The sequence below is a fragment of the Ziziphus jujuba genome, chromosome 1 (assembly GCF_031755915.1).
Source record: "Ziziphus jujuba cultivar Dongzao chromosome 1, ASM3175591v1".
NCBI classification, from domain to species: Eukaryota; Viridiplantae; Streptophyta; class Magnoliopsida; order Rosales; family Rhamnaceae; genus Ziziphus; species Ziziphus jujuba.
The window spans coordinates 40,275,027-40,295,615 of record NC_083379.1 but is presented as its reverse complement, the minus strand read 5'-3'; the positions used below and the strand labels follow the sequence as shown (position 1 = coordinate 40,295,615).

The 20,589-nt window shown below is 33.4% G+C and overlaps 5 protein-coding genes across 8 annotated transcripts; 2 read left to right on the top strand and 3 right to left on the bottom strand.

The window, feature by feature from the left end:
- Positions 1 to 469: 469 nt before the first annotated feature.
- LOC112490712 (F-box/kelch-repeat protein At3g23880-like) lies at positions 470 to 1,648 on the bottom strand. Its single transcript, XM_025071025.2, has one exon. The coding sequence runs from the start codon at positions 1,646 to 1,648 to the stop codon at positions 470 to 472; it is 1,179 nt and encodes a 392-aa protein (XP_024926793.2).
- A 2,130-nt stretch (positions 1,649 to 3,778) lies between these two features.
- Positions 3,779 to 7,072, top strand: LOC107434516 (uncharacterized). 2 transcript variants are annotated; one of them, XM_048467528.2, is made up of 5 exons: positions 3,779 to 3,936; positions 4,060 to 4,256; positions 4,482 to 4,671; positions 5,372 to 6,061; positions 6,328 to 7,072. In XM_048467528.2, the coding sequence occupies exons 2-5, from the start codon at positions 4,099 to 4,101 to the stop codon at positions 6,517 to 6,519; spliced, it is 1,230 nt and encodes a 409-aa protein (XP_048323485.1). In that variant the 5' UTR covers positions 3,779 to 3,936; positions 4,060 to 4,098; the 3' UTR covers positions 6,520 to 7,072. The 2 variants fall into 2 exon arrangements, with proteins under 2 accessions (XP_048323485.1, XP_048323486.1); XM_048467529.2 differs by having other exon boundaries at positions 3,784 to 3,936; positions 4,067 to 4,256.
- A 2,109-nt stretch (positions 7,073 to 9,181) lies between these two features.
- LOC107434541 (uncharacterized) lies at positions 9,182 to 14,726 on the top strand. Of its 3 annotated transcripts, none has more exons than XM_048474718.2 (7): positions 9,182 to 9,694; positions 9,871 to 10,558; positions 11,405 to 11,499; positions 11,647 to 11,769; positions 12,391 to 13,188; positions 13,516 to 13,729; positions 13,824 to 14,726. In XM_048474718.2, exons 2-7 carry the CDS (start codon positions 10,264 to 10,266, stop codon positions 14,336 to 14,338), a joined length of 2,040 nt encoding a protein of 679 aa, XP_048330675.1. In that variant the 5' UTR covers positions 9,182 to 9,694; positions 9,871 to 10,263; the 3' UTR covers positions 14,339 to 14,726. The 3 variants fall into 3 exon arrangements, with proteins under 3 accessions (XP_048330675.1, XP_048330674.1, XP_015901510.2); XM_048474717.2 differs by having other exon boundaries at positions 9,182 to 9,704; XM_016046024.4 differs by having other exon boundaries at positions 9,183 to 10,558; positions 11,411 to 11,499.
- A 297-nt stretch (positions 14,727 to 15,023) lies between these two features.
- Positions 15,024 to 16,862, bottom strand: LOC107434488 (pectinesterase QRT1). Its single transcript, XM_048468251.1, has 6 exons — positions 16,564 to 16,862; positions 16,334 to 16,404; positions 15,943 to 16,037; positions 15,634 to 15,837; positions 15,272 to 15,504; positions 15,024 to 15,171 (listed from the first exon to the last, which is right to left on the bottom strand). Exons 1-6 carry the CDS (start codon positions 16,860 to 16,862, stop codon positions 15,024 to 15,026), a joined length of 1,050 nt encoding a protein of 349 aa, XP_048324208.1.
- On the bottom strand, positions 16,657 to 19,920 carry LOC107403317 (pectinesterase QRT1). The gene is made up of 5 exons (XM_048474723.2): positions 19,098 to 19,920; positions 18,535 to 18,730; positions 18,223 to 18,426; positions 17,856 to 18,091; positions 16,657 to 17,712 (listed from the first exon to the last, which is right to left on the bottom strand). The coding sequence occupies exons 1-5, from the start codon at positions 19,406 to 19,408 to the stop codon at positions 17,565 to 17,567; spliced, it is 1,095 nt and encodes a 364-aa protein (XP_048330680.1). The 5' UTR covers positions 19,409 to 19,920; the 3' UTR covers positions 16,657 to 17,564.
- Between the last annotated feature and the right edge of the window lie 669 nt (positions 19,921 to 20,589).

Below are 20,589 nucleotides of genomic sequence, written 5' to 3'. Positions count from 1 at the left end.
ATGCACAAGATGATTAAAAAGAAAAAAAAAAATGGATGCTTCAATAAATAAATAAAGACACACACATTCTAGCCAGCCCCTTCCTCTAAAAGTAATAGGCTTAAATAGATTAAATCTTTTATCTTCTTTTTCCAATATATTCATACCCCCCATTGATATGATATAATGTCATGTCATTTGAAAATATTAAAAAATAAATAATAAAAAATACTTTTTAACATGAGGTGGGAAAATATCTCCATCTGGCTTAAACATCTCATGAATATCGAGATCTTCAAGAATATGAGTGTCCTCATTGATTTCCATTCTTCATTATCATACACACCAATAAGTCGAGAAGATCACTTGGAAAAAATTCCATCTCATAAAACTCCAAGATAATAGAATTTCATCATTTCAATCCAATATTCAATGGCCATAAAAAATCCAAATCTCATTTGTATTGATACTAAAAGTTTTTGGATATATTCTAGTACTTGGTCTCTTCTCCTAAGAGGAATAGGCTTTCTGAATAAGTAAACATCCCACGAATATGAGTATCCACCTCACTGATTTTTTTCTTCTCATTATCATAGATACCAAGTCGATAAGACCAGCTGGAATTTTTCATCATATAAAATTTCAAGAAAAATAAATTTTCACCATTCAATCCAATATTCAGCGGCCATGCGAGTCCTGCTTCAATTGGCACTGAAAATTGATGAATCCATGGCGTTGTTGTCATCTCGCCTTTCTTCATCATCACCCATGTATTGATTCTGCATGGTATAGTCCAGAATTTCCCATCTAGAGCATCGGAAACGAACACAACAAGTGAGTTCTTGAGTGATCCAATGCACATCACTATTTCATTCTTATTAGCTAATGGCAGCTTTGTTTTCCTAATAGTTTCATCACAAAAATCAAACCGCATGATCGATCTTGATTTAGAATCCCAATTTGGTATCCAATGAAAAGCACCATTAAAAGATGTACGGCACCCAATATATGGTGATGGAAATGCAAATTGATCATAATCATCATGTGCAGCCTCTACCACTCTCCATGATTGATTTTTACTAGAATAAACCAAATTGATTATAACAAAATCTTCCAAATTTGATTTTGCACGAACAATATGGAAAACCTTATAGTCATTTGTCTGACCATCAAAACCAAACCCAGAAGCACATTCATAGCTAATAAGATTTTTATCAATAAAAGTGATGATTTGTAGAGGTGGTAGTGGAAGTTCCTTGCAAACCCTAATAGAAGGGTTCCATATATATGTACTAGGAAACTTATTGTTTGCCACAAACTCTTTTGTCAAGCAAAGTAAACCATTACATGAACCAACCAAATTGAATTCAAAAGATTTGAGATGATGATGAGGAAGTTCAAGTTTCTCTATCAGATTAAACATTGATTTATCTAAACTTGAGATTTCGGGTCCCCGATGTTTGATTAAATATCCAAATTGATTGTTGGAAAACCAATTGGCATGAATGGAAATAAGGGTAGGAGAAGTGATGATTGCATACCAGGATTTGCACACGGATCTGAATTGGAGTAGAGTTTTCACTGGAAGTCTGCACAATATATGTTCCAGGACCTCCATTGGTATATCACGAACAATTTTTTTTCTTGATCTATAATATACTCTCTGCATTTTTTTTTTACTTTTTTTTTTGGGTTTGGATTTGGAAGTTGGAAGAAAAAGAGATCGATTAGGCTAATAAGTAACAAGGTCCATGCCAGAAAGTGGAATTGAGTTAAGAGTTTTTTTTAGTACACCCTGAGTTAGTATGCAGCCATAACAAACCTAGCCAAGGACTATTTTTTATTTTTTATTTTTTCTTTGGAAGTCAGTTTTAGTACGTAATTTATATTGTTATTTATATTTAAAATATTATTAAAAATATTTAATAATTAAATTTGTTTGAATAATAATTTTATATTTACTTTCATTCTTCCTCTCAAATCTCTTAGTCTTACATTCAAACATAAATTAGAACTTTATATAAAACGGTTATACAAATCATGAAACCCAAAAAACATAAAAAATTAAAATGTATCTATTTCTTTTATTTTGTAATGATTTGTTTTGCTTCGAAAATTTTATTTTATTTTTTATTTTTCTTGTTGTTTACCAATAACATGCGACTAAAATAATATTCACTTTGGTTACTCACGTCCCTAATTTTTTGGATCATGGTCTATGAAACTTCATAATTTATTTTTTAGTTTAAAATTAAACACTTTGCTATTGTTCAAAATTATATAACAGAACATATTTAATGTTATCCATAAGTTTACAATCAAACAAATTAAAAAGATATTTTTAAAAAACATTCAAAAGTATAAAACTGAATATATTTGAATATGTTCCAAAAAATGTAATTGAACAATTAAGAGATGTTTAGAATTTCATAATTGAATAATTTGATGGAGCTTTTGGATCTATCAATTTCATTCAAAAGCATTCTAATAAAAAAGAAAATTTCATAAAGTTTTATCACTATTAGTTTTACCTAAAATTCTTCTAATTTATTAAGTGCAACATTCAGTTACATCAAGTGGTATCCAAATTATGAAGAATTTGAGAATAAAATGTGTAGAGTTGTTTTGGAATTATAAAAGTAACATTTCTAATTAATATCATTTTATCAAAAAAAAATTATGATATATTTTTCACTTTGCACTTTACCATCTAAAGTGTTGCTTTTGTATCTCTTAAGACAAATTATGCTATTTTTTTCTATTGAATTTGATTAAATTATAGTCATACACGTAACACAAAAATAAAATCATACATACTAAAATTGTTTCCAAACCAATTTATCTAGTTTTTTTTAATTGGTTTTCTTTTAAATTGATAAAACCAATTTATATAGTTCGTATGCAGTTAATTTCATCAAACTCATCCGGAAAAAAAAAAAAATGCTTGATTGGACTATGCTGGGTATTTGTTCCAACACTGCTAAAAAGCTATAATACTTTCGAGAAAATTTAAATAAGAAAACATACAAAATTAACTGCGCAAAAATTACCAATACCAAACAGTATTAAAATTGCAAAAGATAAAACAACCTTAAAAGTTCTTTTAATACCTAGACAAATAGAACTAATAAAATGAAATTTTCGTAATGAAAATGATAAAAATTTAATTCACTAATAAAATAAAAGATTTGCTAAAAATACAAAATTTCTAGAAGGAAACGAAAGTCTACAATTTTTTAAAAAGATATTCAAAAGAAATATTTCCATAATGAAATTTTTGGTGCGTGAGAAAGGTCCGTTTCTCATTGGAGCATGTTTCATATTTATAAACTTTTTTTTGACTGGTGGTTGAATAAAGAAAACTCATGAACTAAAACATCAAATCCCATCATTTACTCTGTTATTAATATTCATGTAATCAAAAATAATTATACCCTTGATTTGAAATAATTTTATTAATTCTAATTTTGAATTCAAACCTTTAGAAATATTAATTTATCTATAAAAAATAAATTATTAGCATTATTCAAGCTTTTAAATTTTTTTAAAAATAAAAATAAAAACTAATCATATTTATGCTCATTTAAATTCTCCAATAATGTTTAATTTTATTATTATTAAAATAAATAATAAAAATATTGTTACAAAAATTAAGTAGTCCGAACAGACTTAAAATGGTATGAAAAAAAATTATAATTTAGAATGTAATATAAAAAACATGTCAGATGGTTTAGGGTAAAAATAATACATTTTTACTTTGATGAATTAGAGTAAAACAAAAATAAATATCAAAAGGGAAACCGGCGTTTCAAAGCACCTCGAGAACCCACATGTGCGTATAGCTTCAAAGTGCCGCCAATCAAGCCTGAAGCCGTGTGGTTTTTTGGATTGATCCTTGATTTCAAATTCCAAAACTTTCCCAGGAAAAAAACTTTGTTTTTTTTTTTCCCCCCAAAGGTGGGTTTCTTTCTCTGTTCTTGTTTTTAGTTTCCAATATTCACATTTTGATCGCCATTGCATTGGGTTTTTAATGTTCACTTTTCTCTTTGACTGTGTATTGGGTTTTTTTTTTTTTTCAAGTTTGAAGGGTTTTTTTTTAAAAAAAAATTGATCAGAGCTATGAATTCGGTGGAAGACCTTCACAAGGTGTGGGAAACTAAGGCCCTTAAAAAGCCTGGGGAGGACAAAGCCAAGAAGCTTCTCGATAGAATCGCAAAACAGGTTCAACCCATTATGCGCAAACATAAATGGAGGGTCAAGCTTCTCTCTGAATTTTGGTATTTATTTATTTATTTTTATTACGATCAAGTTTGCATTTTTATATCTTGTTTGGTTGCCCAGAAAGTGGACGAGAGAAAAAAAAGAAAAAAAATGAATTTTTTTAATTTTTAATTTTTGTTTCGGCTTTGTACTTTATTTTTCGGACTCTTATGTTGATTTTTTTATCCTTCAACAGTGTATCACGATTTTGTTTATTTGCTTGCCAAATGATAAAATTGCAGCCATCCGGCTCTTCTGGGACAGAATGCAGGACGCGGTGCTCATGTGCAGCTAAGGCTTCGAAGGCCCAACAGGGATTCGGATTTCTTGCCCTTTGATCAAATTCTTGACACTATGCTTCATGAGCTCTGTCACAATGTTCATGGTCCTCATAATGCCAGCTTCTATAACCTTTGGGATGAACTTAGAAAGGTCTTTTCTAATTCTCCTTAGAAAGGTCTTTTATAATTCTCCTTTATTTATTTATGTTTTTAGCATTGTTGTTTATATTTGCATTGAAATTTTGCTTATAATATGATTTGGTTGTAGGCATGCATAAATTAGAGAGAACCATTATGGCATGGTGTAGGGCATTTTTTTTGTTGTGGCATAAGTTACTGCAGCCATATTGAAGGTTCTTGTAAGGAGCATGTTGTCATTGTAGAAAGGATTATAGTTTTCAAAAATGCTATTGAGATTTTGCCTTTATTGATGAGGAGTAAGAACTGAAATTGTATTTGTTTAAGATTACTTTACTAGTGATCGTAGAACTACAATGGAAAATGTTAAGCATAAGATACTTTATCTACTCCTTGCACATTCATTTTGGAAACTTTAATAATTGGTCTTTACTCTTTAATATAAGAATAATTTCCTGCACTGTAAAATATAGCTTGGAATATTGTTTAGGTCTGGGGTGTTAGTTAGGACCTTAGAGACACATCTATCTTTCATCTCTAGAGCTTCTCTGACCTGGGGCTGGACAACCTAAAACCCGGTTCCCATTTTTGGAGTAGGCAGTTCAGTAAACAATGTACATAAGTGGTTTTAGGTTGGGAAATTTGTGCTTGATGGTTTCAAATGTTTCCTTTTTTCGGAGTTAATTTATATACATGGTCTTAATAATACACAGGAATGTGAGGAGCTGATAGCCAAGGGAATAACTGGCACTGGATATGGGTTTGATCTTCCTGGGAGGCGTTTGGGTGGCTTTTCCCGTCAACCTTCTATTTCTTCCCTTCGTACAACTGCACTTGCTGCTGCAGAGAAGAGAGCCAAGTTGGGATCTCTACTACCATCTGGACCTAAGCGTCTTGGCGGTGATAGCACAATTATGGTTGGACTTAGTCCAATACAAGCTGCTGCAATGGCTGCAGAAAGGAGGTTACAGGATGATATCTGGTGCGGATCTGCATCCTGTGAAGCTTCTGAGGATGGAGAAGGTAGCCCTGATAAATTGCCGGACATTAGACGTACAGAGCAAGGTGCAGGTGCATGTGACTTGGATCCCATATCTCGAAAAAGAAGTCATGAATCCAATAGTAATTCTTCATTTCAGACTTCAGATAGCCGCTTAAAATCTAACTTTATAGATTTATCCATGGATTCTTCAGAATCTATTTACATGCAAGATCCTAATATGAGATCCAAAGGAAAAAGTCGAGTATCAGAAAATTCATCTTCAAAGTCTAATTGCCACCCAGAATCTACTTTTATGAGTTTATCTGGTCCTTCGTCTTCCAAGTCCACGTCTAATTGTGATACGCATTATACCATAGAAACTGCTCAATGGGAGTGTGAAGTATGCACTTTGTTGAATCCAGTAAGTATTTATTTTTATGTTTCATGATGAAGGTCTGTCTTTTTCATTTTGGCTATATATTGTAATCATGCCTAGGTCTGCTTTAATTTTCCAGAATATCCTGTCTAGCTACATACTTTATCTTATGGTTGTTTAGGATTTATGGGTGCGTTGCTCATTTTAATATGCATGCAACTTACAATACATATATATATATATATATATATTCAAATTGTTGCCTTCCTAACTATCATAAATGTTCTGCGTGTTGCAATGGACTGCTGTAGCCATTAGCTCCATTGTGCAAGCTCTGTAGCACGCTGAAGCCCATAAATATTGGAAGTAAACACAAAATTTGGTCTTGCAAATTCTGTACCTTGGAAAATAGTGGGATGTTGGACAAATGCTCGGCATGTGATCAGTGGAGATACTCACACGGTCCACCAGTGGCCTTCAAAGCACCTAATCTGGGCACTTGAGAGAGACAACGGCTTAAATCAATTTGGCCTTAGATGCTCAACAATCCGATTAATATTCTGGTGATTCTTTTTGGAAGTCTTTTTTTATATTGTTATGAGCATCTAATAATGTCCAGTTTTTGGTAGACATGTTTCTGAAATTCTGATGGGCTGAGTGTTCGTTTTGGTATTTTCCTTCAGTGTAAAGAAACACTGATAATTCTAACCTAAACAAAGGAAGCAGATGTGAATATGTACATATTTTTAGTTTGAAGTATCCTCTAAAGACTGTTTTGCAGCTCTCTTTCTTTCCATGCTCTAATTCATTGCTGCCTTAGGTAGAGTGGGTAGATGATGAAGAGGTGTATTTGGCTGTATATTATGGATTTTGATCCTCTATTGCCATTGGCTGAATTCAACGGTTAAGATGTGTACTGAATCAAGGCCTTAGAATTAGAAAGTGCTCTACTGGCATTAAAAGGTGGATGAACTTCCTTTTATATTGCTTCATTTTTAGTGAAATCATTAACACCAACCCATCTTACTTATATGTTCTATTAAGTCTTTCTTATTATTATTATTATTATTATTATTTATTTATTTAATAACGGGTGTCTGAGCTAGAATTTGGCCTCATTTAAAATATTATTAGGAGACGTGTATAGGTTTATATTTGTTCTACCTCTTAATGATATTTTTTGTTTGGTAAAGATGTTAAAGGATTGCCACCCGATTTCCATTCAGATTGGTTTTGAGTTGTCACATAAACTGTCAATTAGGGTCCCTTTTTCCATAGTAAGGTTGCTTGTGATGGTAGGTATCTTTTTTTACAAATTTATAATTTAAGGATTGCAAATTTTTAATAGATGGGAAATTGGATAAGGGAAATCGTGCAACATGAAATTGACCATTGTCTGCCAGAAATGGGACAAAGACTTCACTATCCTCATTTAATATTTATTCTCACAGCATTCCATCATTTTCTGTGAGCTGCTATGAGTTTTTGTACCTGATGATGGTTATCATTATATTTGCAACTTGTTAATTATTGTTTTTTTTTTACAAGTAAAAAAAGATGGTGGTTATAGACCATCCAATATTCTCATGATTGAATCCAATTTTTTCCATAAAAAAATAAAAATAAATAAATAACCTTTTTGTTTGTGAATCTCTGGCTTCTCATAAAAGCAAGAACAAGGAACATGTACATAGTTCCAAGAAAAGGCCATCCATGCAACGCAAGGATTAAAGTGAGCGATTGATGCACTTTATGTGTTCCGTTTCCTTTGCTTGTAGCCTTGTAACGAAATGAATGAGTAGCTGTTTTCAGGGTCTAACCACTTTTTCTGACATAGCAGCAATTACTTCATTATGGGTCATGATCACCAATAACCCACACTTGCATGGAGTTGATTCCCAATGACTATATAAAGTAATTGACCGTAAGCCAAATTGGACGACTTGCAATCAATTTAAATGGGACCAAAGAGATCACATGCCCTTTGGATACTTTTTCTATCTAATTTATACCTGTGGAAAATGTAAGTTTTGAGCAATGTTTAATATCCCCAAATAATCACCAATTTGTGAGGCTTGAAATCAGACTCCATTAACTCAACATGTCAGCATTAAAGGTTTCCATCATCTCAATTTCATAAACCCACTTTGTAAATACACATTTCTCTTTAGAAGTCAGTGTTTTGAATCATGGATGGATAAAGATTAATGAGTTGAGGCTAGTTGTAATAAAAAGCCTATAAACATGAAGGGTTTGATTTGAGTATCTAAAACTGTGTCCAGACATGTGGCTCTACATTTTGTTTATTTTTCATTTTGTGTGTGTGTGTGAAATATACCCTTTTATCATATACTGGGCAACTTTACAAGGTAAAACACAATCATATGCATATGCATACGTATGATATGCTATGCGTATGATTTTGAGCATTTTGCTTCAATAAAGTATACATAGTCATTGTTTCAGTGATAATTGGTTTTGAATTCGCATTCTTCTATTTTTAGAATAATTCAATTTAGTAAGGCAGTTGTGTGATAATATCGTGGGAATAGAGGATTTTAAAGAGATTCCTCTTTTTGTTAGCACTCAGAAGTCGTTTGATTCAAATAATCAAATTTATACACAAAATGGGGAATAGGGAATCATGTGAATGCAGAGATATTTCCAGAATAACTTTAGTTTTTTGAAAAAGAAATGTCAAATAATAGCAACTTTTGAAGTTTCAGCTGCAATCAAAGTGGAGTCAAAATATAATGTTCAAACCTCAAAATAATTTTTTTTGCTTTGTTTGGATGAATAAACTTCAAAATACTTTTTGATAATGAAGGTGAACAAAAATTCAATCTCACTATTAAGTCACTTCAATTAGAATATTGAGTAAATGATTATAGTATTAATTTTCTGCAAAACAATTCCTTTCCATTGAAAAAAAAAAAAAGCAAAAATAATTTTCAAAAGAGTAAAATATAATAAAATTGTGCTTGGATGGGCCATATACCCCGGCTGCCAGGCCCATTTATTTGATTCACGCATTCAACCCAAAAAAAAAAAAAAAAAAAGATTTTTTTATTATTTGTTATTCATCTTTCATATCAGATAAAAAACATTAAAAACCAGAAAAAATAAAAAATAAAAAGGTGAAAAGAAGAAGAAATATTACTCAAATTAATAAACAAATGGAAATTGTCTGCCCTTATTTGTTGTTCAACTATTCCTCTGCTGTTCATCTTTTCTCTCCCATTCTCAGCTGCATACACATTTCCAAGGCTCTGTTAAATTTCCCCCATTTTCCCATGTCCATGGCCTTTTCAAGTTCTCTGCTATCTCTTTCTCTGGGCTCATCTTCTCCATTAGTCTTCTCTCTTTTTCTCTTCTACCCATCCTATCCGCCAAAGCAGTTACAGAGCCTTGCTTTTTCACTTCTCTCTTGAACCCCTTCAACACCATCATCACCAAGTTTCATCCGTGAAAGTTACCTCTCAAAAACTGATTTTTGCGTGCTTAAACTTCTCCTACAGCTCTAAGCTGGGATGCCCATTTCATTTCTTTGATGATTCTCTGGGAAAAATCAGTCAAAATCGTTTCTTTGTTCTTTGTTGGGTTTCCAGGTTTTGACACACTTTATCTTGAGTAAAGGGTTTCTGATCTGCCTTTTGACCTTGGAAGCACAGATTTCTGGTGGGTTTTGGTAATTTTTTCCAACTACCACCTCTTGTTTTCTGGTTTGATTTTTTTTTTTTTTTTTTTAGTTGGAGTGGAAAATTCATGTGGGTTCTTAGGGTTTATCAAATTAGGGTTGATGGTGCTTAGTTGTGCCTTGTTTAAATGGTAAGAGGCTCCTGATTTGTTGCCAGGTTGCTGATTTAGAAGGCAATTGCCAAGTTTGGAATTTTTTTGGCTATTTGCCCGAGTCGTTTTTAGTGGTAAGGTTTTGGGTTCTGATCTACTTATATGTATCCAAAACATATGCTTTTCTGGATTCTGGTCAATTTTTGTCACATTTCAGGCTATAGCTTGCTAGATTTTTTGATTTTAGGTAGAAAATCATGTGGGTTCCTCAGTTTGAGGTAGTAAATGTAAAGATTGTTGGTTTTTGTCATGAAGAGAGCTCGATTGTTGTTTTATAGTTAGGTAATTCACCGAGATTTATATCTTTATGGAGCATCTTCAGATTTCAGCTATGTAACTAGAATTTAAGTAGGTTCCGGTGTTTTTGGTAACCCCCTCCTTCTGGTGTTTCTGTCAAAATGTCTGGAAATGGTAACTGTTTTGTGGAATGGAAAGAGCAATTTGTTTGTCAGGAGCGGGGCAACCGAGTGGTTCACTATTTCTTGAAGGATTCTGCTGGAGAATCCGTCCTTGCAGTGGTGGGCACTGAAAGGAGTGTTAGGCACATGTTTTATGTTGTAGCTGAGGAGTTTCTGCAAGTTCATGGAAAGGAAAGTAACATTCATGCTGGTTTCAAATGGAGGTCGAGAAGGGAGGTTGTGGATTGGCTTACATCTATGCTTTCAAAGCAGCATCTTCATGGAGATCAGTCTGGTATGCTTCGTCCTTTGTTTTTTTATATTGGAATTAGGTTTTTATGTGACGGTTCTAAAAAAATTGGTAGTTGGTAATTATATTTCTTAAAGAGCTGTTTTCACCTGTTATAGAACCTTTTATTGTTTTATTCCTGGTAAAAACTTTATTTGTATGCACAACTGGGCCCTATAAATGCAATTAGGTAGTTCGCTTGCCACAATAAATAAGAAATCCCATTCCATGTATTGAACATTTAGGTGCTTTTATATTAGTATCGTACTACGAACTAATATACTGAATTCATATATGTTTCTTATGAGAATAAATCATAAATATGCGTGTTAACTTGATTGATTATGTTTGCTATCAGCCCAATATGGAGCTTCAGTATATTGATTATGCCATGGGTGACAACTTATTGGCTTGAGATTAAGTAGCTGCAAGATGTGCATTGCAAGGTTTGACTATCGTATTAATGAGATCTGTAATTTGGTCTAAGGGGGATAGAAATGGCAATATAGTTGGAGTGGTCTTTGCAATTAATTTGTTGAATGATGCTTGAATGGTGTATCATATTTGGGATGTTAATGAGTATGATATATTTCAGTTATCCATATTGATATTAGTTACTTTGGGAAATAGGTAATTTTTTTTTTAATTACTGAAAATAAGTTTACCTAGTGTTTCTAAAGTGGATTAATTTATTTTATCTAACAGTTACCTAGTGTTTCTATAGTGGATTAATTTATTTTATCTCACAGTTACCTATTGTTTCTATAGTGGATTAATTTATTTTATCTGACAGATATTAGAAACAACTAAGCTGGATTCTAATTGGAGTATTAACATTTAAAACCGTTTTAGTTACAGAATCACCTACACGTGATAGATCGCAAGCTTCAGGGTTACCTGAAATGATTAGAGTTACTGGTACACGTAAACAGGGACCAGATTACACGGTAAATTTTCTTTTTATGTATTTGTTTCATTCCTTATAATTTTGCAATACTTGTGTGAATCTGGTAAATTTTCTTTTGATGTATTTATTTGATTCCTTTTTATGCCTGCAATGCTTGTTTGATGCCTTTTGACACCTATATGTCCAGGGCCACCTTGCAAAGAATTTCAAAGGACACAATTCAGATATTGTTTGGTCAGGCATTGCATGGATGTGTGGTAAGCAGCTCAAGCATTACCCAGCATTCTGCAGGAATGGGATAACAATAGCGGTAAGAATCTACCAGTAATAGTAAGACTAACACATGAAGTGCTGTTCTTCCTAGTATGTTTCTACTTTCTATCAAGTGTCAGAAAAGAAACTTTTTCTACGTAAGATGAAAGGCATAAGAATGATCATAAGAATCAAGAAGATGCTTCAACTAAAATTAACTATTTTATATTGGCATAATGATAAAACTAAGGTCATTTAGTTTAACTACGTGGGATTTAGAAACACATAATGTAAACATATTTCCAAATTTTGACAAATATTTGAAATTTAAACACAAATGGGGAATGTTGTTTTAAGTCAGAGTTGATAAACTGGAAAGTTAATATAAAGCAGCTGATTTAGACACAATTTATGAGATAAGAGACGAGCTGCATCTTGATATGGTGTATCTCTCATGTGCCTCACAAGCTAAGTGATCTCTTCCTAGCTTGACTTACTTGTCTGTGAACCTGAGAGGATTTTATTCACATGCAGCATCAATATGTTGTCATTGCACATTGCCTCACCTCTTGGTCCAGAGCTCACTTGCTTTCTTTGAATAATGGAATGAATGTGTTTATCTGACTTTTGTTTCTACTTTGTGATATTTTCTTCTAATGTTTCCCTTCTTGATATCCAGATTCAATCTTTTGTTTTTGTTATGGCAAAGGGAGAAAATCGTTACCTTGCTTATCTGGAAGATATGTATGAAGACAAAAGGGGTCAGAAAAAGGTTAGAGTGAGGTGGTTTCATCATAATCAGGAAGTGAAGGGTGTGATTCCGCTGCGAAATCCTCACCCAAAAGAAGTTTTTATCACACCATATGCACAAGTCATTAGTGCAGAGTGTGTTGATGGTCCAGCCACAATCTTAACCGAAGAACATTATGAAAAATGCTTGACAGTTTTTCCTCATGCTTTGTTAGCTAAAGTACATCTGTGTCATCGGCAGTTCAGAAGTAACAGGGTGAAACCCTTTGATTTGAGTAAATTGCGTGGCTATTTTGATCAACCAATTCTCTCTTGCTTGGATCCTGCTTTCCTCCAAAAGCCGGAGTTTATAAGCAATAGCCTGATTGAAGCAGAAGGTGATGAACTGAGTCCAAATGAAAATGTAAAGCTGGGAGCTAAGAGGACCAGAAGTGGGACAGAACAGTCAAGACTGAGAAGTTGTACTGGGGGCCGGCAGATGATGACGTATGGACCTTATCAAAACTTAAACTGTGATTTTTCAGGTGGAAGATTATTTTCCCTCAAGCATGTGGGTCAGCCTTGGTTTACCCCACCGTTTAAGGCCAATGAAAAGATAGAATTGCTATGCCAAGATAGTGGCATCCGAGGCTGCTGGTTTAGGTGTACAGTCTTGCAGGCATCTAGAAAACAGATAAAAGTCCAATATGATGATGTGCAAGATGAGGATGGATCTGGCAATCTTGAGGTATAGATGTGCAAATTTTAACAGTTTCCCTCTTCTTTTATGAAATGTAATATTTTTTCTTTATTGTGGTTAGGATCTTCTTTTTCTCCCACCTAAGGTTTGGATTTGTAGTATAAGGTTATAGCTTGGAAAGATAGTCCATTTTTCTGGTCCAAGGGAATGGACCATAGGTTAACAGCCTAAAGTGCTTTGTCTTCTTGATTGATTTATCTGTATGTATGTGTGTGTGTGTATATATATATATATATATATATTTTTTTTTTTTTTCACTTTTCTTACTTTAATATTATTTTTGGTGGCTATGTATGACACACTTAAAACATGTAGGAATGGATCCCAGCTTTTAAATTGGCTATGCCCGATAAACTTGGCATCAGGCGTTCAGGACGCCCAACAGTACGGCCAGCCCCTGATAAAGGGCAAACAGACCTAGCTCTTGAAGTTGGAGCTGTGGTTGATGCATGGTGGAGTGATGGCTGGTGGGAAGGAGTTGTGACTGGAGTCGAAGATTGTGGTGATGATGTGCAAGTTTTCATTCCTGGTATGCTTGTTATACAAAGAAATAAGATTTACATCCTTCATCCCTCATATCAATTTTTCCTTCCCTTATATTGTTTTCATTGTGGTTGCATTAGGTGAAAGCTTACGCTTAAACATAAACAAAAGGGATCTAAGAATATCCAGAGAATGGTTGGGGGACCAGTGGTTTAATATTGAGGCTAAACCTGATGTAATCTCAGCTATAACTGCGACTTCTATCTCAGGCACTAACCCATGCTTGTCCTCAAGTATTGGCAAAGACGTCAAGTCTGATGCTTTAGCTTCTTCAAGTATTGAAGCTCCTGCTAGCACGAATTGCGATATTGCTGAAGAGGAAAATCTCAATGGAACTGCATCTGCCAGTTCTGATGGCCTTTCCAAGAGTATGGACTGGGTCAATGGTGATAACTCACCATCATTAAAAGAAAGTGGTCATGATGATGATTTTGTTGACACCAACGACAGTTGCGATAACATTGACAATATGCAAGGTAATGATGGTGATGACAAAGATGACAATGACCATGATGAGGGCAGAGTAGGCATGGAGATGCTTGAAACTTCTGGCCAGAGCTGTAAAGCGGTAGAAGTAATGGAAGTGACAGTATAGGCTTTCTAACATTAGTTGGTATGCCTTGAATTGTGACGGTTTTATTGCGGTTAGTGTAGGGGTCCATGTTGACGGTGGTTTTTTTGGGTTGTTAGCATTAGCATTAGTGTAAATAGTTAGAGTGTAAGGAGAAACATATTGCATTCGTTCAAATTGATGGCCATTTGTAGGTGTACAGTCATGAGGTTAGAGTTTGTGACGTCCTGATTTTTACTGATTGTGTTAGAATTTAGAATCCTTTGATTGGAAGCCCTTCTAAAACGAGTCGAGCCTTTCTCATGCTACCTTGTAATGATTCCATATGTGCTAGCTTGTACCTTGTATAAAGGACACTTGCAGTCTGTATATTTTTATAATAATAATATGTATCTTTCCTGTTTCCTTGTTAGGAATTTGGATTGCCAAAAGCCTAAACTTGGTTATTTAATTCTCTTTCAAGCAGTGACACACAAAAGTACCAGATGTTAGAAAACTATTTGCACCATGCATTTGACTGCAACTTGCTTTCAATGGTAAGTTTGTCCAAATGTCCATACCTCATTAAATCAATAGGGAAGAGGAGAAAATAGAGAGAGAGAGAGAGAGACAGAGAGTAGAAACCAGAGAGAGCCTTTAATTACAATGAATATTGAGAAGAAAAAAAATGATATTTACTATAAAAATGACTAGCACGGTGAAAGGAGAACTACATTCTTAGCCATTGTTCTTCATTTATGTATTTTGTACCCAGAAATGGTCTAATTTCACCGGAAGTGAAATTCTTCGACCATGATACCCTTCGTCTTTGATCTGCTCCTTTTCCCTGGCAATGGTATTCTCCAAATTCTACAGTCCTGTACACAAAAAAGAAGTTATTGCTAGTTAAATCTTCATAAATTTTTGTGAGAATTATGCATAATTTAACATGTTCATTTTTCAGAAATATTTTTATACTTGTGTCTGGATGGTTCATCCCAATCACTCCATCCTTTAGGAATTATGATATCAGAGATATTACAGTATGAATATATGATTCTTGAATAGGTTCCCCAAGCTCTTCCCAAGTAGATACGTCCCCTTCCAGTAATTACACAATTTACAAAGGAGAAGCCTGTTTCATCTGGTGAATCCCTGTGATGAGCTGCAATTGCTCCTGATCTCTTAGCTATTGAATTCAGATGGCATTCCTAGTTGCAAGGTTTAGAAAGCAAAGAAAGAAACCCAGATTAGGAGACTAAATATGAAACATGGGTTTTGTCTTCTCTAATAAAAAATGGATAGGCTTTTTTTTTTTTTTTTTTTTTCCCCTTTTTAACCTTATAAAGTGATCTTGCTCTGCCAAATACAAAATCAACTCTGCCTTGGATGAAACACTTGTAGAAAAAGTGTGTTCCACTTTCATCTAAAAGCGTATCTTGCTTCCCCAAAAACCTTGCTTTATAGAACATTGCTTTATCACCTGCAATTCTCAAGGCTACTGCTTGGTTGCCTTGTCCTCTGCGAACTGGAACTGCAGAATTCTGCAAACACCCCACACCATGAAATTATGTATCAAATAATTTGCATTTGAAAGTTTGATCTTATTGTTTTTTGGAGGGAAGGACTTAGGAAAGATGTTTAAGTACCTCGAAAGTGATTCTAGTTGCACAGAAATAATCTGACTCTACGGTTACAGATGCTGAGTTATATGTTCCCAGTGCAATACCATATTGATTTTTATCTGATGCCAAGTCATGCCATGTAAGTATAGTTCTGGATGTATGATTCATTTGTCCTATGAATGATATATATGGCTTCGTAATTGGTATATATATCTTTTCTCTGCATAAATTTAAAGAAATTTCAAAAAATGTTTTCCACAATTTTCATAAAAAAGCATAAAACCTGCATGCACAGTCAATATAGCTGGTTGAAAATTTTGGTCGAAAAGTCATGTTGAAGGAAAGGAAGAGGAAGATAAAGAGAAAAATAGCAAGTTTTTCAAAAATCCCACGCAAATACCAACTATACATGTACCTACATTTGCATTCTCACTTACAAAGTAAAACAGTAAGAAATGAAAACTTGAAAATTCTTCATTTGGTTTTCTGTTCAAACCAGAAAATTTTAACGACTCATAACTCCAAAAGCAATTTGAACCCAAAAAACCAACTTAGAAAGAGGCTTGCAGACACAAGACATAGCAAGAAAAGAGTGTGTGCGTATATATATATATATATATGTATATATATTTCATATATATAGACCTGTATGTTCCAGGAAGAATGTAGATTTTCACCCTTTGTGTGTTATGTTCTGGAACCATATCAATAGCACCTTGAACTGTACTAAAATTTCCTCCTCCATTTTTGTCAACCACAATAACATGGCTAAAGTCATACGCATTTCCTGAATTGGATCCCAAATCCTTAAAATTTATCTTGAAATCATCCCAACTGATGTAGTTCTTTGCAGACACAGGAGTATTTTGGGAGAAACAAGCTTGAAAACTACCCAAAAGACCCACTAATGCAAAAACAAAAGCAGATGAGTAGTAGTCTGCCATTAGAGGTTTTTTCAGTACCAAAATGCTTCACAACGAAAGATGAAGGTTCATACAATTATATTTGTTTCATTTGGTTAGTATTCTATCCAGTATAAGAAAAATGTCGAGTAATCGATTTCACTTGAACCTCTATCTAAGTTAGAGCTCTATTTCTATGCCTATATTATCTCTAAATGGTGTAATCCTATATAAACACTACTAAAGAGCCTACAAAAAAGAAAAACTCTAATGGAGCAGTCCTATATAAACACTACTTGCTAGATACAAGAAGAAAAACCCAAATCAAAGTCCTCACCTTTTTATTTATTTATTTTGGATATAGAAATTATGGAATGCATAGTGAGATTATGACGGTTTGCTGCCGTTCGTTTTGTTGGCTAATACTGTGTCCGAAAAACACATTGCATTTGTTCAAACATGGCCTTTGTGGCTCTTTCTTGTTTCGTTTGTGTTAGGATGCGCTAAACAAACCAACTTGTATTAAAATTATAAATAACAATTTGAATACACATTTTCAGACATATACCATCTTATATTAACACCATCCTTGTTAAAGTCTTTTTTTTTTTTTTTTTTTTTTTTTGGGTTACTTTTTGCAACAGAGAAAGAGGGAATTTATACTTCAAAATCTGTTTTTGCCTTGTGTTTCTGTTAGCTTTATGAACATGGTAAGTGCTCCATTAGCCTTGCTTGTAGTAGAAACTATAGTCTTAGCCATTGTTCTCCATCAATGAATTTCAATCCCAGGAAAGGCCTTATTTCATCTTCGCTGAAAGACTTTAACCATGGCACTCTACCTCTAGTATGTGCTCCTTGTCCTCGGCAATGGTATTCGCCAAATTCTACAGTCCTATAGACAAGAAAAGGTTTTGAATTCTCCATTAAAGCTTTTTCTAAAAGTTTCCATAATTTTACCAAAAATAATTTTCAGATAAAATTTAACATGTTCATTGATCAGAAAAATAAAATAAAATAAAATGAAAGTTATCGTACTTCTGTCTTGAAGGGTGGTTCCAATCTGTCCATCCTGAGGGGATTATGATATTAGAGAGTAGACAATAGGAGTAAATTATTCTTGCATAGTCTCCCCATGCTCTTCCCAAGTAGACACTTCCAGTACCGGTCACTACACAGTTTACAAAAGAGAATCCCGTATTTTCACTTGGTGAATCCCTATGATGTGCTGCAATGGCTCCAGTTTCCTTAGCTATTGAATGGATATCACAATCCTAGTTCCAAAGAGTCAGTATCAATTATATATATATATATATATATATATATATAAACCCACATCAGAAATTGGTTAAATACAAATGGGCCTTGTGCATTTTTATTTTTATTCTTTATTTTCTTTTTTTACCTTGTAAAGTGATCTAGATCTGCCAAAAATGAAATCAACACTGCCTTGGATGTAGCACTTGTAGAAGTAGTGTGATCCAATATCATCCAAAAGTGTATCCTGAGTCCCCAAGATTTTAACTTTGTAGAACATTGCTTTATCACCTGCAATCCTCAGAGCAACCGCTTGCATTCCACGCCCACCAGGCACCGCAACTACAGAATTCTGAAATTCCAAACATTGAAATTTTTTTAACTGTTACTGGAAAGAAAAAATTCATTATTTCTCTGTTCTTGACAGTTTTATCAAATTTTGGTAAATATTTTTAATTACCTGGATAGTGATTCCAGTTGCACAGAAATAATCAGATTCTATGGCTACAGAAGCTGACCTATATGTTCCAAGTTCTTTACCATTTTTGTCTTTGTCTGATGCCTTATTGTTCCAAGTTATTATGGTCCTGGTTGTCTGATTCTGCTGCCCTATGAATGATATATATGGCTTTGTATTTGGTATAAATATCTTCTCTCTGCATAAAATTGACATAAAAAAATATTTGTTTACTCTTTCAAAATTCTCCATACAAAGGATAAAAAAAAAAAATCCCGTAAGACTTCGAGAATTTTCTTAAAAAAACTTGGATTTAATCTGTCACTTAAAAAGGCCATGAGATGAAGAGCAAGAGGTAAAAAAAAATAATAATAGTAATAAAAGAAAAAAAGGACAGAACACTCTGTTCTTGAAAATCCCATGTAACTACCAGTTACACTCATGTAGCTACATTTTCGGTTCCCACTAATCCCAAAACCCAAAAAAATAAAAAAATAAAAAAGATTGAAAATTTCTAAAGAAAAAAGCAAAGAAATTATTAATATTCTGCTAAAGAAAAACCATACCTGTAAATTCCCGGAAGAATGTAAATTTTGACCCTCTGTGTGTTATGCTCTGGAACCATATCAACAGCTCCTTGAACTGTTCGAGAGTTTCCTCCACCGTTCTTATCAACCACAATAACACGACCTCCTCCATTGTGATATTCATCACCTGAATTAGATCTCAAATCCTTTTGCTCATCCACCTTCAAATCTTCCCAACTGATATAATTCTTCCTAGACAGAGAACTTGCAGAGAAACCAACTTGAAAACCACCCAAAAGAACCACTAGGATCACAACAAGAGCACCAAGAACAGATAACAAGTACTCCATGACACTTTCTTAACCATCAAATATCAGAATTCTGTATCCGGGTTTTCATTGATTTGGATTTTTGGTATGAAATCAAGAAAATTGTTGACTGATTGAGTTCATTAGTCTTATATAAAGTCCTTTGTTTGGATCAGAGCAACATCATTATGTATAAATGAATCATGAAAGAGGTGGAGATAATAAATGAAGGGAGCGTCTTGTTAAATGAAACTTGAATTCCAGAAGCTAGAAGAAGAGCTATATATATATATATATATAGATAGACAAATAGATATAGATATGGTAGAAAGAGGATGAGAAACAAAGAGGTGGAAAACAGAAAATGTTCCAAGAAAACTTAAAGAGAGTTTTTGGGTGTGATAAATGCAAGAGGGAAAATGGGTGTGTTGGGAGTTTTTACTTTTGTAATAAAAAAAGTATCGGTTTCTTTCTGATTATGGAGTTGAGGTTGGTTTTCTTGGAGAGAAGTTAAAAAGAATTTGAAGCCAGAAAGAGCGCGCGGTTATTGCTTCTTTAGCTTGATGAAACTGAAAGAAAATGTGCTTTCCTTGGGATATATATATATATATATAGATACATACACATGTTATTATTATTTTTCTTTTCAATGTGATTTTTGATATATAATTTGATGGACCAGAAGTTTTCTTTGCATGAAAAAATTTTCATACTTTAGAGGGAATTTAATGCTAGAGTCTGCAAATAGTAAGATTCTAATTATTTTATTAGCATGTTGGATGAAAGAAGAAAAAGAAATTATTAGTAGGGTCTTTAGCCATTCCACTATACAACGACAATATGGTCTCAGATCATTAACAGCCAGGACCTTAGGAATTATAATTTGTTAAATAGAGTCAGTTCAAATTTAATGAAATAATTAAAAAAAGATTTTACTGATGTCAAAAAAAGGTCATTTGTATTTTATAATAGAAGAATCCCAGATAGCACCATAGCAGACAAAAATAATGAAAGTTTATGTTAAATGTCTAGTGATAGTAATGGAATGATAGATCCCAAATTATATGTTAAATAGTATACAAAAATAATTGCATAAATTTTATAATCCATGTATTTAATTTGTGTATTTTAATCTGTTCCATCCATATATATATATATATATTGGTAATATTCTGTTCCGTCCATATGCTTATTTATTAATGTTTCAATTGACTTAGGATGAA

What these genes read in the sequence shown, in the direction of transcription:
- LOC107434488 (XM_048468251.1), bottom strand. Translation starts at nt 16,862, where the DNA reads ATGGCAGACTACTACTCATCTGCTTTTGTTTTTGCATTAGTGGGTCTT. An exon ending in CAACTAGAATCACTTTCGAG is followed by an intron (nt 15,838 to 15,942) that starts GTACTTAAACAT and finishes GGGTGTTTGCAG; the next exon opens with AATTCTGCAGTTCCAGTTCG. An exon ending in GAGCAAGATCACTTTATAAG is followed by an intron (nt 15,505 to 15,633) that starts GTTAAAAAGGGG and finishes CCTTGCAACTAG; the next exon opens with GAATGCCATCTGAATTCAAT.
- LOC112490712 (XM_025071025.2), bottom strand. Translation starts at nt 1,648, where the DNA reads ATGCAGAGAGTATATTATAGATCAAGAAAAAAAATTGTTCGTGATATA.
- LOC107434541 (XM_048474718.2), top strand. Translation starts at nt 10,264, where the DNA reads ATGTCTGGAAATGGTAACTGTTTTGTGGAATGGAAAGAGCAATTTGTT. An exon ending in TCTTCATGGAGATCAGTCTG is followed by an intron (nt 10,559 to 11,404) that starts GTATGCTTCGTC and finishes AAACCGTTTTAG; the next exon opens with TTACAGAATCACCTACACGT. An exon ending in AACAGGGACCAGATTACACG is followed by an intron (nt 11,500 to 11,646) that starts GTAAATTTTCTT and finishes CTATATGTCCAG; the next exon opens with GGCCACCTTGCAAAGAATTT.
- LOC107434516 (XM_048467528.2), top strand. Translation starts at nt 4,099, where the DNA reads ATGAATTCGGTGGAAGACCTTCACAAGGTGTGGGAAACTAAGGCCCTT. An exon ending in AAGCTTCTCTCTGAATTTTG is followed by an intron (nt 4,257 to 4,481) that starts GTATTTATTTAT and finishes ATAAAATTGCAG; the next exon opens with CCATCCGGCTCTTCTGGGAC. An exon ending in TATGCACTTTGTTGAATCCA is followed by an intron (nt 6,062 to 6,327) that starts GTAAGTATTTAT and finishes GGACTGCTGTAG; the next exon opens with CCATTAGCTCCATTGTGCAA.
- LOC107403317 (XM_048474723.2), bottom strand. Translation starts at nt 19,408, where the DNA reads ATGGAGTACTTGTTATCTGTTCTTGGTGCTCTTGTTGTGATCCTAGTG. An exon ending in ATTCTTCCGGGAATTTACAG is followed by an intron (nt 18,731 to 19,097) that starts GTATGGTTTTTC and finishes AATTTTATGCAG; the next exon opens with AGAGAAGATATTTATACCAA. An exon ending in GATCTAGATCACTTTACAAG is followed by an intron (nt 18,092 to 18,222) that starts GTAAAAAAAGAA and finishes CTTTGGAACTAG; the next exon opens with GATTGTGATATCCATTCAAT.